Here is a 15893-nt window from a genome sequence, read left to right as displayed (position 1 = left end):
GCATCAGAAATACTTTGATATTGTATTTTCTCCATATTTCCCAGAGCTAGATCCAGTGTGTCTGAAAATACATTTTTAGGCAATGTGTCATCCTCATTATCAAATGCAAACCTCTCCTGCCTCCAATTAACAGAAATCCTGCGACAGTCAACACCCCCTAATCATCAGCAATCAACACTCGGCAGAGAATCTGGATGGCTTTTCCATCACACACATCCTGTTAGCCTGTTGACCTAGGCATCCTCATCTAAGGGCTTGTCTGTGTAAAAAAAAAAGAAGACATTTGGAAAAGGGTTTCTTCCGGCACTGCAAAAAAAAAAAAAACATACATGTTATCGTTGTGTTAAATCATCCATATAAAGCCCATCATGCTTTGGTATTACATAGTACTTAGAGTTCCTTTCCCGTCATCATCACACCTTAAACCAGACTTTCACACTCGATCACAGTGGCAAACACATGCTAGAGCTTTGCTCTTTGGCCTCTGGGTCTCCGTAACCATGGCCAGGCATTTTCATTGTGTTATAATCACAGCATCCTGTTTGTGACCTGATGACATCAGTTCCTGTTTCCTCCCTGATTAAAAAACGCAGAACATGCCGGCGAGGGCCAGCAGCTTTTCTCACGCAGCATCGCCTTGCTTCAATCTACACTTGGGTTTTCAGGAAACCACCTCAAAACATGGGAGAATGCAGACAAATACGCTAATCAGCAACCACTTATTCTGAAGGAGGAACAGGGCAGATCTGTGATGTTGTGAATGTAGAATCAGGAAGCTGATTTGATATTCAAATCTGAGGATTGTGGAAGTGTCTCTTCATAACACTTCAAAAAAAGATTATGCAAAATCACAAGCAAGAGTGCAAAACTGATACTTAGCTCTGGCTTTGTTTAATCTTTGTCACTTCATTTAAAGCCTCATTTGACTCCTGGCATGTACAAAAACATGCATGTGAGATCATACTGCTACTTGATGATGCTGTGCTATGTAACGGTGACCTACACTTGTAGTTGTCTCATTAATTAACACTAGGTGTCAGTAAGAAACCCACACACAGGAAACACACAGGTGGTGGTCAGGACAAATGGCAAAATAAAACCCCAGGTAGGTAAACTCATGTTCATGTTCAAAACAACATTAAATAACAGCAGCAAATAAGCACAACATGCTTTATCAAATTTTTATTAAATCATATCGTGATGACGTGATGAAACATTTACTGAGGCAAAATGACTTGAATATTTTTTATATAATCTGTTTATATTCTATGATCTACTTTGAGATGCCACTGAGCTCAAGAAACAGCTAGCTATTTAGAGATAATATATAAATATATCAACCCTGAGTCTTGCATAGCAGGCGAAGCTGGCAGGAATGAGTGTGTGTAAGGGGGGAGGGAGGATTTGAAGGGGGTCAAAACTTAGGCACCTTTTTTTTTACTGATTGGTTGGCTGTCAAAGTCATCATGATAATCACAGAAGGCCCGGGGTCGGATCATGGAGCAGTGAACCACCTTTATATCGAGAGAGAGAGAGAGAGAGAGAGAGAGAGAGAGAGAGAGAGAGAGAGAGAGAGAGAGAGAGAGAGAGAGAGAGAGAGAGAGAGAGAGAGAGAGCGGACTGCTGTTTCTGCAGGAGGATTGGGCATCGGGTCTTCCATAGTCTTCCAAGTAATTTGTTCATTAGAAGTGCGCATGGGTTTAGGGATCGACCGATATGCTTTTTTCAGGGCCGATACCGATATCAATTATTACCAAAAAAGGAGTCCGATAACCGATATGTAAAACCAATATTAAACATTTAAAAAAAAAAAAAACAATATGTCAGTTGTCAAAAAAAAGGCGATATGCAGCAGAAATGTAATTCAAAAGTATTTAATAGTTCTTATTTTGTAACACAAAGTGTAGGGAGCTGCCTGCAGCATTTAAAAAAAAATATGCATATAATGTAAAATCATAGAAAAATAGAAAAAGTCAATCATATCACTCCCTGATGTTTAATGAACTGAAAAATGGCAAAAAAAAAAACACTTTGGTTTACTCAAGTCTAGTATTCCCAATTTAGCAAGAGTAGGTTATGGTGGAGGAAGCAGAGCTTTTCTGCATTTTCTCCAGTGAGGCGTCTTCTGGTTTTTTCATATATAGCAGAGACCTCACTGAACACACGCTCACTTGGCACAGAAAGAGGGTGGGGCACACAGGAACTTCCTTGCCTTTGGAGCAAGAAGCTTGAAACGGGTCTCATGTTGGCTCCACCATTGGAGTGGATCCCCCTTGCGCCTGTCTATCAGTGGTTCTGTGAGGTAGTCATGCAATTCCTTTTCAAAGTTTTGAAAACTGTATGGCAGACACGTGTGGATCCACAATCCTCTCTACAACATTGATGATTCTGTCAGTAGGCCTATCGCCTATGTAACCTGTAGCCTGGGTGACTATTTAAATTAATGTATTACCATAATAGGCCTATCTAATGCAAAACGATCAAAGGACACGTCTATCAGCTTGCATCTGAAGTGTAAATCATTTGTATCATGTTAATCCGTGTGTGTGTGTGTGTGTGTGTGTGTGTGTGTGTGTGTGTGTGTGTGTGTGTGTGTGTGTGTGTGAGAGAGAGAGTGCACAAGAGAGGGAGAGGGAGGTGCATGCGTGATGCCTGGGCAAGTGTTAAGGTTAACCCAACAGAATTTTACAACAATGCTCCAGATTCCTGGGAATTCCGAAAGAAAAGGGCAATTTGAGAAACATTTGAAATAACCAAGAATAATAAAAACTAAAGACAAGTGTCCATTGTAAGTTTCTTTCTATTTAAAGATTGGAAATGGCTCTTTAAAATGATATGAGATCCATTAGGAATTCTACATTCATGTTTTCCATAGACAACCATTGAACTGTATCAAAAAAGATATTGAACAAATATTCACTCCTCTTTTTAACTTGAAATGGATAGTAAGAGTACTGTACGCATATTTAAGTATTATTGTGCATATCATATCAACATCTCAGGTGATTGAGGTGTTTGTTTTAACTTCTTATTTGTGCAGTTAGCAAAGCACGTCATACGACAGGCCTACTGAGGTGACTTGCGCCACCAGTCATCCATTCACTCGCAGCGATGCAGATTGCAGACAAACGGACGGTCATAACTCGTAACAATAATGGGCCCAAGCCCGTATGACAGTCAAGTTTTTGACCGAAAAATGTCACGTTTATCTTGCTGTATGACCAATAAAAGTTTAAACAAATCTGATTTATCGTCAGTCAATTGCGACCAGGTAAGATAAACAGCTAGCTAGCCCTCTCCATAACACTGCCTGAAACATGTTATAAGTTAGCTCGAATAGCTAAACCTATCGTCTATCGTCTGTGACTGTCAGGCACTGATGAAAACTGAGGTTTAGATTGGTGTAGGCCTATTTATTAAAAATGCTTAGGGAAAGTGAGTAAAATGTAACAAATGATATCGCTGGTGTTTCACAGAATTTTAGCTGGGACAGAAAACTTTTACTGGATAGGTAGATTTAAAATGACGAGTGACATCAGGCGAACCACGCTCCCTCCGTTGCGGACACTGATGTAACTCATAAGAAAACGAAATTATTCCAAATTAGTTCAATACAAATATAAGGTCTATAGACTACAGCTATATGAACTACCAAATTGTGAGACATTTAAACGTAACGTTACGTTTTGTAAATGGCTAGCTAGTTTGGATTATGTTTCAGTAGTTAGACTGACATCTATTAAGGCTCTATTGGCGAACTAGTAAACTAACGTGCATCAATCGGGAATTAGCTAAATGGAGGAAATGGGCGCTTTGCTTATGGGTCCGGAATGAAAGAGAATAGCTTACAAAGTGGTGTTATTGCAACTTCAGTGTAGTGGATTGTGATTCATTGCAACTTCAGCAATGAATGTACGTTACCTTACCTTTGAAAAAATAGCTCCGTACCGTTGAAGCCCAGTCTGCTACTGCCTCGCTGAGAAGCCAAACTGTTCTGAGCATTCAGTCCTCCATCCTGATTGGCTGGATCCGTGCTCACTAACAAATCAGATGGTGTAGTGGGTGGGACAATGCTATCGACCACAGAGTGGCAAACGCAGGGAGTGAGAGACGCTTTACAGACAAAGTAGCGCGTTCCATTCTTTATCCATTTCAATATCGGCTTATCGGTGGAAAAAATGACCGATACCGATGATTGTAAAAATGCTAAATATCGGCCATAATAATCGGCCCGGCCGATAATTGGTCGATCCCTACATGGGTTGTCCACACAAATCATTTCCGATCACCTATTAACCTGCATTTGCCATAACAGGATGCTTGTTGGGTAAATAGTATAAAAGCAGATGCATTTTTGTCCTCACAAAGTTGTACTAATTCAATCAAAATCTAAACTGCAATTATATGCAACGCATCAAACTACACATTTGCACATTTCTTCACCACTTTCACTCCTACATTTCAGATGGCTGAGATTTACCCTAACATTGACCATAAACCACATCATAAACTTTATGCATCACATAGATAGAATCGGAGGATGAAACCCTCTTTATTAGTCACATACATGCACACAGCAGAGCACACACAGTGAAATTGGTCCTCTGCATTTAACCCATCCTAGTACTAGGAGCAGTGGGCAGCTATTGTGCAGCGCCCGGGGAGCAATGGGGAGGGGGGATTGGTGTCCGGTGCCTTGCTCAAGGGCACCACAGCAGGGCCTAGGAGGTGAACTGTGACCTCTCCAAGTAGCAGTCCACTTTCCATATTTCAAGTCTGTTCGGGGACTTGAACCGGCGACCCTACGATTCCCAGTCCAAGCCACTGCTGGACATTAATGCACACAATGTAACTATATTTGTGTTGTACATTGTAACTTTTAAGCGGTGTACAACTAGATTGTTCACCTGCTGTAGATAATGTAAATATCCATACAGGAGGCTTATTAACTTATCGTGCACAGGTTGAATGATTTCTATTCCTATTGTGTTCAGGTCAGGTGATCATTTATTCAATGATTTGTATGTCTAATTTTACATATAATCTTATATTGTTGTCTTTTATTTCTTGGTTGCACATTTTGTGAAATGAAATACATCGCCTTATATAGACCTCTTCTTCCTATAGTTCAATTCTGATGCAATGTCTTGGTATGTTGCTTGGTTGCTGTGATGGCCCCCTGAAATGCTGTTGGAAGTTGCATCAGCCAGAGAGTGACTACACAGGCAACCAATCATACATCGAAACCGTTGGAATTACAGTTCATAGACCAATCAGGTTAAAAGACAAGTTTGCGTCTCAACTTACATTTGAGCCAATAGCGTAAGCAGTTTGGTTATAAGTCCCGCCTTTTCAGGCGCACCGAAGTCGGATTGGATAGAATACTGAAGAGGACGAGCCTCCCTTTAATATTATTGGTCCAAAACCGTGCCGTGTACTCGCCCACCTACTGTGGACTGTATAAATATGTAAGCGCCGCTGCGCCATGTTATCGGGGAAGCAACTCAAATCACCGCCATAGCCTTTTGGCTGCGAGAAGATAAGATTCAAGGCGCTTCAAACGAGATCAGCACTAAATCAAAACACAGCATTTTTGTTCGTAAGCTTTAAATTGATAGCGTTATCGGCCGGCGACGTAGCTGACCGAAACGTTTTTTGATTTGTCTCCATTGGTTTGAAGGCCGAAGCGGCTGCCATGGATTTTTAAGGCGTAATGCGGCACCTCTAATGCAAAGGCAATGCATAGTGCAAGGCAAAATCAAGTGCGAAATTCCATCGTCGCAACTGCCAAGCAGTTGGGCTCAAATACCGTCCGCGGTATACCTGTGAGCCAACCGGTACCATTGCTCCTGGACCGGAGGAAGCTAACGCTAGCTAGCTAGGCATCAGTTGAAAGATTAATAACATCGTTACATCGTCAACACTACTCAAATATGAAACCTCAAGATATCACCACCGGGAAGCCCAGCAGCCTGTGGATCTTCGGGTACGGGTCACTGGTGTGGAAGCCTGACTTCAAGTACAGGAGGAGCCAGGTCGGCTACATTCAAGGTTACAAGAGACGGTTCTGGCATGGAGACAACTTCCACCGCGGGAATGACGAGTTGGTAAGATGCTTAATGTTTTTGCTTTACTTACTTTGGCAATTATATGATGTAAGCTTGCTTACTTTACCACAGCCAGCTGCTGGTTTGTCTGGTGCTTGACTCCAGATTTGCCACAGGCGTTGTCCCATGACGTGACGCATTTCTTTTCCTCTCTCTGCAGCCCGGAAGAGTGGTGACGCTGATTGAAGATGATGACGTAAGTGGAAAGCGCTACTTCCTCTTGGGTTTTACCAGAGATGCTAAATGGGCATTTCCAGGCTTTAAATTCAGTGTAATTTCCAATGCATAATAACAAACCTTAACATAACAAATGTTGTTCTCTTCTCACAGGAAAGCACCTGGGGCGTGGCATTCGAGGTGACAGGCTCTCAAGTTGAGGAGTCCCTGAAGTACCTGACCGTGCGAGAAGGGGTCCGCGGAGGCTATGTCACCAAGATGGTTGAGTTTTTCCCCGAGGGGGAGAACCAGCCTTCAGTTCAGGCGCTGGTGTACATCGCCACCGCAGACAACAAGCTCTACCTGGGGCCGGCCAGCTCAGAGATGATCGGCATCCAGATTGCAGTCTGCAGAGGCAAGTCGGGCCACAACCTGGAGTACCTGTTCCGCCTGGCTGAGTTCATGAGGAGCAGCTGCCCACACGTGGAAGACCATCACCTGTACTCCATTGAGGCCGCGGCACTGACCGTGGTGTCCTATGTCTTGGCAGCACAGTAGCTCGTACCCTTTGTCTCACTAGCTTTTTAAGTGGCTGAATACACTACTGTGTGTGTTTGTGTGTACACACATACACACACACACACACACACACACACCCCACTGAGGCTTTTCACATGTCTTGCCAGTCCAACTTTTTTTTTTTATGTTGTGAAATCTAGCTTCACACGACCATCTGCAGTATTTGAATGCTACTGAAGTGATAATAAAAATGGATCATGACATTACAATTTTTTTTTACTGAAGCATGACCTCATGTTTGCAATGTAATGCTACATCTTTATGATGAATTGTTGTGACTGTAAACATTTTTGTTTTAATTTGCACTGTTCAGATTCCATCCAAGCCATACAGACGGTACAACATCAATTGTGATGGCGAAACCCTGTTTGAAATTCACCCTGCTGTCTGCTGTGATGTGTTTTTCAAAAGCTCATTGTGCCAACTTGTATTCAGTTGCAAACCTCAATTAAAAAAAGTAAAATAACTGTTTGTGTTTTGGTGTCTGCCTTAAAGTTACTATGGTGTAATCTAATTGCATTAATCCCCAGACTGCGTCACACTTAATTACTACAATTGTGGTAATTAAGTGTGACTCGTAGTAAAGCCTGACTTTTGATGTGTTTGTCATGGCTAGCTGATAGGGTTGAAGTGGTACAGAAAGCGGATAGTACGGTACAATAGATTGTTTAAGCGTTACCACAACTCATTGGTAACAAACCATGTTTTTAAATGAGATTTAAATCAACTAAATGGGGTCCCCTTTACAACTCTTTCAAGTGTTTGCAGATAAAAGTCCCTCAATCCAAAATAAGTGTGGAAAAGTGTTAAAGATTAAAGGGATGAAATATAGTTAATAAGAAAAAACAAACCAGAAGCACAACATGATTACGGTAATAACAAAAGACTTCAATGACAGCTTTTTTTCTTAGGGCTTACTAAAAAAAAAAGCTACTTCAGGAGTCAAAATCAGTAGTTTTACCTGTGATGGAGGCCTCATTTTTAAATGAACAGAAGCCTCAAAGTTTGGGAACCCCCAACAACATACTGCAAATATTTCAAATGAGATTTTTTTTACTAGCATATGCTACATTTGACAACTGGTCAAGGCCTGGGCTAGTTTTGTCAGCTAGATAACTTTTGAATCCTTGTTTATGACTGGGTTGCAGAATGTCCTCTAGCAGCATTATAATCCAGATAACTCGGTAAACCTGTTTTTTGGAACAGTACACACACATACAAACATCGGACACTCCCAAATGTTGGCCGGAGCAGTTTGTCCCTTGGACGTGTTTCAAATCAGAGAGTCTATCTCGCCTCAGAGGCTTATATAACCGCTGGCCGGGGACAAGCCCAGACCTGGAAGTCCTGTGTTTACAGTCTGTGCAGTGGTCATGTCAGAGTGCAGCAGGAAGAACATGCTGCTGCTGCGCTCATCAACTTCAAATCTCAGCAGCGCCTCACTCAAAATGCATTGCCATGATTGGGTTGTTTCCACACGCTTTATTCAGGTTGAAACTCAAAGTCAGATCATTATGTGTTTGTTGAATGGTGAGTTCGCCCAATTCAAAAAACATCCTTCCCTCAAACACATCGTGCCATTGAGACTTATATTTTAACTTAAGACCCCAAGGTTTTGAATATCTGCTTTCGAGTTTTACGCCAACATCCTGAATACCATGGGAAAAAAAACAACATAGCAACATTGAGTTTCAAATGTCTCAATTACTGAGGTCTACAATTTTCATAGGGAATATTTCTTCTATAGAAAGTAATTCCAAAGAAAACCGTCCACAGAAATGACTCTAGATTATACTGGATAACAGGGACTTCTGTTTCTGGAAAGACTACTGAATAAGGAACATATGTGAACGTGGCTTCCATGTGAGACTATATGTGAAATGCAGTGATTTTTTAAACAGTGTCAATGAAAGTGAAGCATAAAAAATGGGATTGTACTTTGCAGACCTTGAATTTTAATGATTGCGGCTTCTCAGGTTCAAGCTTCAGTACTTAAACATTTCAAAACATCTATAATAGCAGGTGTATTGGGTGCCAAAACCCACAGAATTGTGGTTTTAAAAAGCTACAATTGATATTTTAGTCTGTAGATATTGTTTTAGCTACATAAAAGGGATATTTCAAGCAGGGCTGCAAGCACAGTTATTTGTATGAAAGCAGAGCATTCAAACCCCGAGTATGAAGCACAAAACCTGGACAAAAGAAAACAAATGAATATGACTTTTACTCATACCGCATTCAGAAGAGAGCGAAAAGAAGATGCTGTTGCGGCTTTCTTCTTTGTCTTCCATCAAGCCACTTAGACATGTTAAACAGACAGTTCTAACGCGTTTTCCTTCAGGTTTGTTCCTCTCACATTTGGGATGACTTGCTTGGCCTCCGATGGTGTGTAAATATTGTGCTATGTGCGTCTACTCGAAATAAAATAACACACTTTTCACACTTTCAGCAAAGAAAACAGGCCTTTACAATAGTCTAAACAAATCAAAACAAAAGAGGCAAAACTCAAATAAAAACAACTTAGGTGTTCTGTCTTTCTTTGTATCATTTTAATTGTAACTTAAAGGGTTAAAAACTGTGCCTCGACAGCATCTCTTTAGAGAATGGCGCCGTGGGAATTGTAATCCTTTGTATGGTCTGGACTACACACGTCACGATAATAATAATAATAATAATAATAATAATAATACATTTTATTTGGGGGGCGCCTTTCAAATCACCCAAGGACACCTTACATGGCATAGGGTAACATAGGGAGAGTTAAAACAGTGGACGATTAGGTGGCCCTTCTTATAAAACAAAGTACTGGCTCTAGCAGATGCACTTTAAACAACAAGGTGGTATTTTTTACCAGATGTCCTCTGATAAAACCCATTTACCAAAGTTTTATGTTTTGTTCAAATGTATTAAGAGTCAGTAAAGTATTGTTGCTTTATATTAATGTATTTTTCATATTTGAATTATTTTACCAATTCATTTCGGATGGATGATGTTTAAAACCCCCCCGGTAAACTATGGTTCTGAATGACAATGAGCAAGTATACAAACACAACAAAAATGAAATAATTTTTAAAAAGCGGCTGATTTAGCACTTTTATTTTCAGTTGGCTCCTCCTGTTAGTAAAATGGCAGATGCGTTTTCTTCATATGTACACATGACCTATAAAAATAGACAGGCAAATGAGGGAAAAGCCAGAGGAAAGGTCGCTCTCATTATTATGTACATCAATATAGAACATCATATTTTAATCACACTATAAACACAAAACAAACAAACATCTAACAGATGTAGTGCTCAACTTAGGACACCGATGCAAACATATTTTTTTTCCTAAAACATCAATGACATCAAAGAGAACCACAGACTTCTCATCACAAAGAAAAACGATATCTGAAAAATAATAAAAATGGCTTCAGTTCAATTTACACTGTCTTACAGGTGAATAGCCCGTTTCGCATTTTTAATATAGCTCAAATAACTTAAATATAGACAACCAAATATTCTGAGTGAAGTCATAAATTTACTGTTAGCAGCATTGCCGGATCAACCAGTACCCCTCATTATGGAATACAATTTTTACATCATTTATTTTCCCCATCGCACAAAAAATATATGAATTTTGGATTTTCGTCTGTGTGGGAATACCTTTTATGGACAAATATTTTCAAAATGTTAAGACCTGCCATGTCGGTATGGGTGCTTGCGTGTTTTCTTACAAAAATAGTAGCTTTAGTAGAAAAGCTGTTTGGTAAAGTGTGGGTTGGTAAGGTAGGGTTCACGTTGCCATCTGAGCACTGAGCAAATCTACAGAACAATTAAATAACCAAATGTACACGTGTGAAAATCAATAACATGGAGAAGTGGAAGACGTGGCTCAGTGCATTTTGACAGAAGCTCCTTTAGCCAACATTTCAAAGCCCTTTGCGCTACATGTGTTGGTTTTGTTCACAGCTAGGTAGCAAATCAAACGAGTTTCCTGTCATGTCTGGAACAGTACAGCCTGTCTTCCCAAAAAGCACTTGGAAGAGGTCTTGACGCTATGCAAACAAAAATACTTTTCTCCACTGACCCGGAATCTTCAAAATAAAAGTGAACCGAGAAATGTGGACGCTGGTCGGTACTGTATCTTTAAATGATCCGGGTTTGTGTGTGTGTGTGTGTGTGTGTGTGTGTGTGTGTGTGTGTGTGTGTGTGTGTGTGTGTGTGTGTGTGTGTGTTTGGAGACATTTTCTTTAAGCTAGCAAAAACACAGCATGGTCCTCCAGGTACTGAGCCTCAGTTTCAGTTTAGGGTGTCTGTGTGGATCACAGTGAGAGTAGGTTCATGTGTTTGAGCGCTTCTATCGAGCCCCAGGACCAGCGGGGCCCTTGCCCTTCCTGACTGCGCCGTGGCTGCTGCTGCTGCTGCTGCTGTGGTGTTGGTGGCTGTGGGCCAGCTGTTTGTGGGGGCTTGGGGTGGAGGCGCCTCCTCTGGCCTGCGGAGAGGAGCTCCTGCTGGGGTTGAAGGCGGGGCTGGTACCGGACCGGCCCAGGGAAGGCTGTAGGGGGCTGGACGCAGCGAGGCCTGCTGGACGGAGAGACAAATATGCGGCTGTTACTAAAGAAACTAGCAGTGTCCAAATTAAATAGGCCATCATGTGTCTCAAATAGTGACCCTTTAACCTCAGCGCTAGAGAACTAGACGCTAAAGAAATGCCAAGTCATTTTATTATAACCTCTATACCCCAGTTAATGCAACCCAACAACTCAACAATTTTGACCGGTTGTCTTCATACTTTTAAATGATGTTTAAAAAAAATCATTAATCAACTACCACTTTGGATTGTCACTGTCAGTTAATCCCAGGGATAGACCCCAACTTGTCTTTATTTAATAATTATTTGGTTCAGGTTGTTGAATATTTTTGTGGGAAAGCGTGTGTGCTATTCACCAACCTTTAGAAACACTGTAACCGTACGCAGCATAAGCTGCTGCAGAGGCAGCCGCTGCTCCAGCCATCGCCCCCGCCATGGCCGCCGCACTGCCCGCTGTCGACTTGCGCCCGCGTCCTTTCCCTCCAGACTTGGTCCCGCCTCCAGATCCTTTGGGCCGCCCCCGACTCCGCCCAGACCGGCCTCTGCCAGGACTCAATGTGTCCGAGGCCGAAACACCTGAAGACGGAAGGCACAAAGTGGATTGATGTAAAAGTCAAATTTGCAGAAATATGTTCCTTCTATTATTTTTATCCACATCTTTTCCAAAGCAAGCAGTACGAGTTCCTGGAATACATAATGTCTTAAACACATTCTGTGAACACACAGCTGCACTGAGAGAGAGATGGTCTGTCTGATTTGGAATTAACCCAATTTTTCAATGAAACTCACATGATAGTTTTACTGCAGTATAACTACACGATAATCATTACTCATCATTACCCTAAGTACAGGCTCAAGCTAAATCTGGAATATTGTTCTCATTTTCCATAAACTTTGCAGAATTACAGCCAGGGGTTGTCTCACTGGAATGTGCCTCATCCCTAAAGGAACCTTCTCCCCCTCTTTCTCTCTACTTTCTCTCTTTCTGTCCAATGTTTGTAACCAGAATAAGCTCTGTTTAGCTCTTTCAATAATCCTACTTTTCCTCCCTTTTCCCTCAATCTCTTCTCACCTTCAATCCATCTTTCAAACCTGTCCTTATAACATCCTTCATATCTCTGAAAGCACCAACTTTCTTCCCTTTGAACCAGTTTTTTTTCCTATAATCTTCTGTCAGAAGCCTCTTAGCGTGGCGGCAAAATTCCCAATTGGGTTTCAAAGAAGCAGCATGTATTTACGAGGGATTACTTTATTGCAGCGCATCCAAAGTAGGATATACTGCACAAACCCCTAGATCCCACATTACGGAACATACTAAAACACTGCGACCACGGCAAAATAAAACCCTCATAATTCTCAATAATCAGCTGCATAATGCGTATGAGGTAACAGGCTACTCGTCTCAGCGGATGGAGGCCAAATGTTTAAATTCACAAAGGCAAAAAGGATTATTTTATTTCTTCTTATAAAGAGTTAATAACTATGGAGACTGATAGTAAGTTATTTTATGCAATTACAATTTCTAGCACCCTGTTTGAAATCAAAGCACTTTTCAAATCTTGACATTTAACACCACATTACATTTCAAGTACTAACCCAAACCCTAACCCAAGTGTAGTTCTTGTGACCCTGACACACCAGTATCACATTTCCGATCATTCTGGAAGCTCCTAAAATAAGGCACAAGCAACTTCACAGTGAACTGTTCCACTCCCTTAGACATCAAAGTCAAACTCGGACTGGTTCTCTCACCATTCATGTTGTCGGAGGCCGATCCGGACACTGATGACGGGGAGTTTGTGGCGCGGGACTGGTGCGCTGAGGACACCGGATCATCCACGATGACCAGCATGTCGCTGCTGCTCTCGTCCGCGTCGGCATCCGGGGGCAACGAGCCAGGCTGGAGCTCGCTGCTCAGAGAGATCTGTCCGGGGAGAGGAGCGAACGGAGACACACACACAGGCTGAGGGGTCAACACCGCGGGAAGTAAGGGAACCGGGCCGAGCGGCAAAGGAGACAATAATGCAAGGAACAACAAGGAATAGGAAGGATAAGGAAGAAGAGAGCAAGGAAGCAACACAGATTAGAGGATATACAGTAGATAAGAGGATAGAAAGAAGTAAAAGAAGGAATTAATAACCAACACACATTAGGAGGATCCCGTTTGTGGATCATAATGGAGCAGCCACTACTATTATTCTCTTCCCATTCCTTCATGTTCATAAAAAGACATTCACTCACTCCCTTGTACTTGTCTGAGTGGACTTCCTCACCTCGCTAAAAGGACTGGGCATGGCCGAGTCCATATCCATGCTGATGAAGGAGTCGTCTCCATCTGCAGAGAGGTTGGAGTTGTCTGCCGAGTGTGCGTGAGAGATGACCAGGTTCACCTCCTTCTTCTTCTTGTTCTCCGTCTCCTCGTTCTTCTTCTGCTGGATGGAGACAAGACGACGGGCTAGGTTAGCTTTCATCGGATTTACACCCTCTGTTTCTTGTTGCAACTAAATCTCATATCCTTGAGTACCAGGTTGGCCAGTCCAGCTGTCAAATATTTGAGTCCAAAGCGAGATAACTCAACAAATGCAATGAAATCTAGATTTGCAATTTGGTGATACAAGAAGTGTACTTGATAAGACTAAAATATCCCAAAACACAGGCTTTTAGTTCAAAAATACAACTAAATCTTGAATAATATGATAAATTTTATATATTTTTTATTTATATTGATAGATTTCTCCTGCCAATAAGATACCTTTTTTACATTCACATTTGTTCTATCCTATCTTTTTTAATTTTACACAGCCTGTCTCTTTGCTCCACTACCATGAGGTTCCTGTGGATCGAGTTGAACTGTACCTTCTCAGCGTACTTCTCCCGCTTCCTCTTGCGCTCTTTCACCTTGCTGCACTCCTCCAGCTGCCTCTTCTCATCCTGTCTCTGACGCACTTCAGGAGAAGACACAATGCATATTAGCTGCGGCGTTAGCCTTTATCCGAAGGAAAAGGTATTAAAAACAAGAAAAACCACGGCTCACGTTTCTTCTCCAGCTCATCGTCGTCCAACAGCAGGCTGACCACCTCTTTGGGTTTCAGTGTGTCCGGTTTGAAGTTTCCTCCTGAGATCACCACCCTTTGGATCTTATTACATAAGGAAATGAATCATTAATTGATCTTTGTAATTAAATCGTAATTGCAGTATGATATGTGTTTTGAAATATTTGAACCCCAAAACCAATCAGGGTTGGAAATGCATGCTTTCTTTAAATAAATCCTGGAAAAAGAGGCAGAATTTACCATAGCCAGAAACGGTAAAAACACTAACATGATCAAAGACGAATGAAACTTGAGCAACATCTAAGCTCTAAAATTGTGATATTATACCGATTGTTGTCGGTAAAGTAAATTATCAAAGAAATTCAACTTGTATGAATTTACGGCATTTGTGAGACCGCACAACTCTCTCCTTTTAGCCATGGTCATGCTGCATCCATAGAGGTTTAAGAAATCTTTGTATGGCAGTAAAATAAACAAAGCCAGAATGAGTAAAAAACGGTGTTCGGGGTGTTTGAACTGTCATCATATTCTGTGCGTTGTATGAATGAGCATTAGTGTTTCAAACCTCGCTCTTCTCCTTGGCCCGCTGCAGGATCCTCTCCTCGATGGACCCCTGACAGATGAGGCGGTAGACGGTCACCTGCTTGGTCTGACCCAGCCTGTGAGCCCGGTCCATGGCCTGCTGGTCCACGGTGGGATTCCAGTCACTGTCGTAGAAGATAACCTGAAAGAAAACATTTTAAAAAGGCTTCACTTTCCTGCTGTTTTTGTTATTGTTTACCACACGGCTCAATGTGTGAGGAAAGCCACCCCCCTCCCCCGTTTCTCTTTAACTCCTGACACTAATTACAGGGATGTAAACCTTCCTTTCACATGACAGATGTCCCGTGTCAACAGTCACGTCCACTCATTGTCATGAACGCTAATCCCACTTAAACAGGGCTTTGGGGACACTAAGGGAGATGATGCTAAAATAGGAGGATAAACACAGGGAGAGACTAGCATCATATATGAATGATCGCCGTCTTCAATGCACAGATTGCCATTACATCAACATCTTATCAGTTCATGCAGAGGGTTTGATCGGTTATGAAATGCTCTTAATTTAATACTGATGCCTCTATAATGACCTCCATAGCAGACAAACTAAACAAACAACAAAATAATCGCGGTGAGTTGTACGATAGCCAGTTAGAAAGAAAGCAGTTATATTTTGTGATGAATGCTGATACTAGGGCCAAAACAGTGAAGAAAAGAATTGACCAAGAGCAAAAATTAAACATGGGGGGAGTCAAGTTTGGTCAGCGGTTAAACTGATAGAAAAGATTCATAACGGATCATGCATTGGCATCCCTTCTCCTGGTCTGGTGTGTAATGTGTCAATTATATTGATATACGATATAAAAATGGGTGTTTTAAATAAA

At 41.6% G+C, this 15893-nt stretch overlaps 3 protein-coding genes across 13 annotated transcripts in view; 2 read left to right on the top strand and 1 right to left on the bottom strand.

Moving 5' to 3' along the window:
- stx7l (syntaxin 7-like) overlaps positions 1 to 15893 on the top strand; it is a 235768-nt gene that overhangs the window by 105390 nt on the left and 114485 nt on the right. The window lies entirely within an intron of this gene.
- On the top strand, positions 5475 to 7309 carry chac1 (ChaC, cation transport regulator homolog 1 (E. coli)). The gene is made up of 3 exons (XM_063902369.1): positions 5475 to 6107; positions 6268 to 6303; positions 6438 to 7309. The coding sequence occupies exons 1-3, from the start codon at positions 5934 to 5936 to the stop codon at positions 6819 to 6821; spliced, it is 594 nt and encodes a 197-aa protein (XP_063758439.1). The 5' UTR covers positions 5475 to 5933; the 3' UTR covers positions 6822 to 7309.
- The window catches only part of ino80 (INO80 complex ATPase subunit), a 39888-nt gene continuing 33900 nt past the window's right edge, over positions 9906 to 15893 (bottom strand). For 4 of the 11 annotated variants that reach the window (XM_063902442.1, XM_063902443.1, XM_063902441.1 and 1 more), the window contains 7 exons: positions 15035 to 15193; positions 14451 to 14553; positions 14273 to 14361; positions 13690 to 13848; positions 13169 to 13379; positions 11777 to 11992; positions 9906 to 11409 (listed from right to left, as the gene is read on the bottom strand). In XM_063902442.1, the coding sequence (XP_063758512.1) occupies positions 11183 to 11409; positions 11777 to 11992; positions 13169 to 13379; positions 13690 to 13848; positions 14273 to 14361; positions 14451 to 14553; positions 15035 to 15193 (1164 nt within the window). In that variant the 3' untranslated portion in view covers positions 9906 to 11182. The remainder of the gene's footprint in view (positions 11410 to 11776; positions 11993 to 13168; positions 13380 to 13689; positions 13849 to 14272; positions 14362 to 14450; positions 14554 to 15034; positions 15194 to 15893) is intronic. The other 7 variants (XM_063902447.1, XM_063902451.1, XM_063902450.1 and 4 more) reach the window with 5 other exon arrangements.

This window comes from Eleginops maclovinus, chromosome 15 (assembly GCF_036324505.1).
Source record: "Eleginops maclovinus isolate JMC-PN-2008 ecotype Puerto Natales chromosome 15, JC_Emac_rtc_rv5, whole genome shotgun sequence".
In the NCBI taxonomy this organism is placed as follows: domain Eukaryota; kingdom Metazoa; phylum Chordata; class Actinopteri; order Perciformes; family Eleginopidae; genus Eleginops; species Eleginops maclovinus.
Note: the sequence above shows the minus strand (reverse complement) of the source record. Positions and strands in the feature narration are given on the sequence as shown.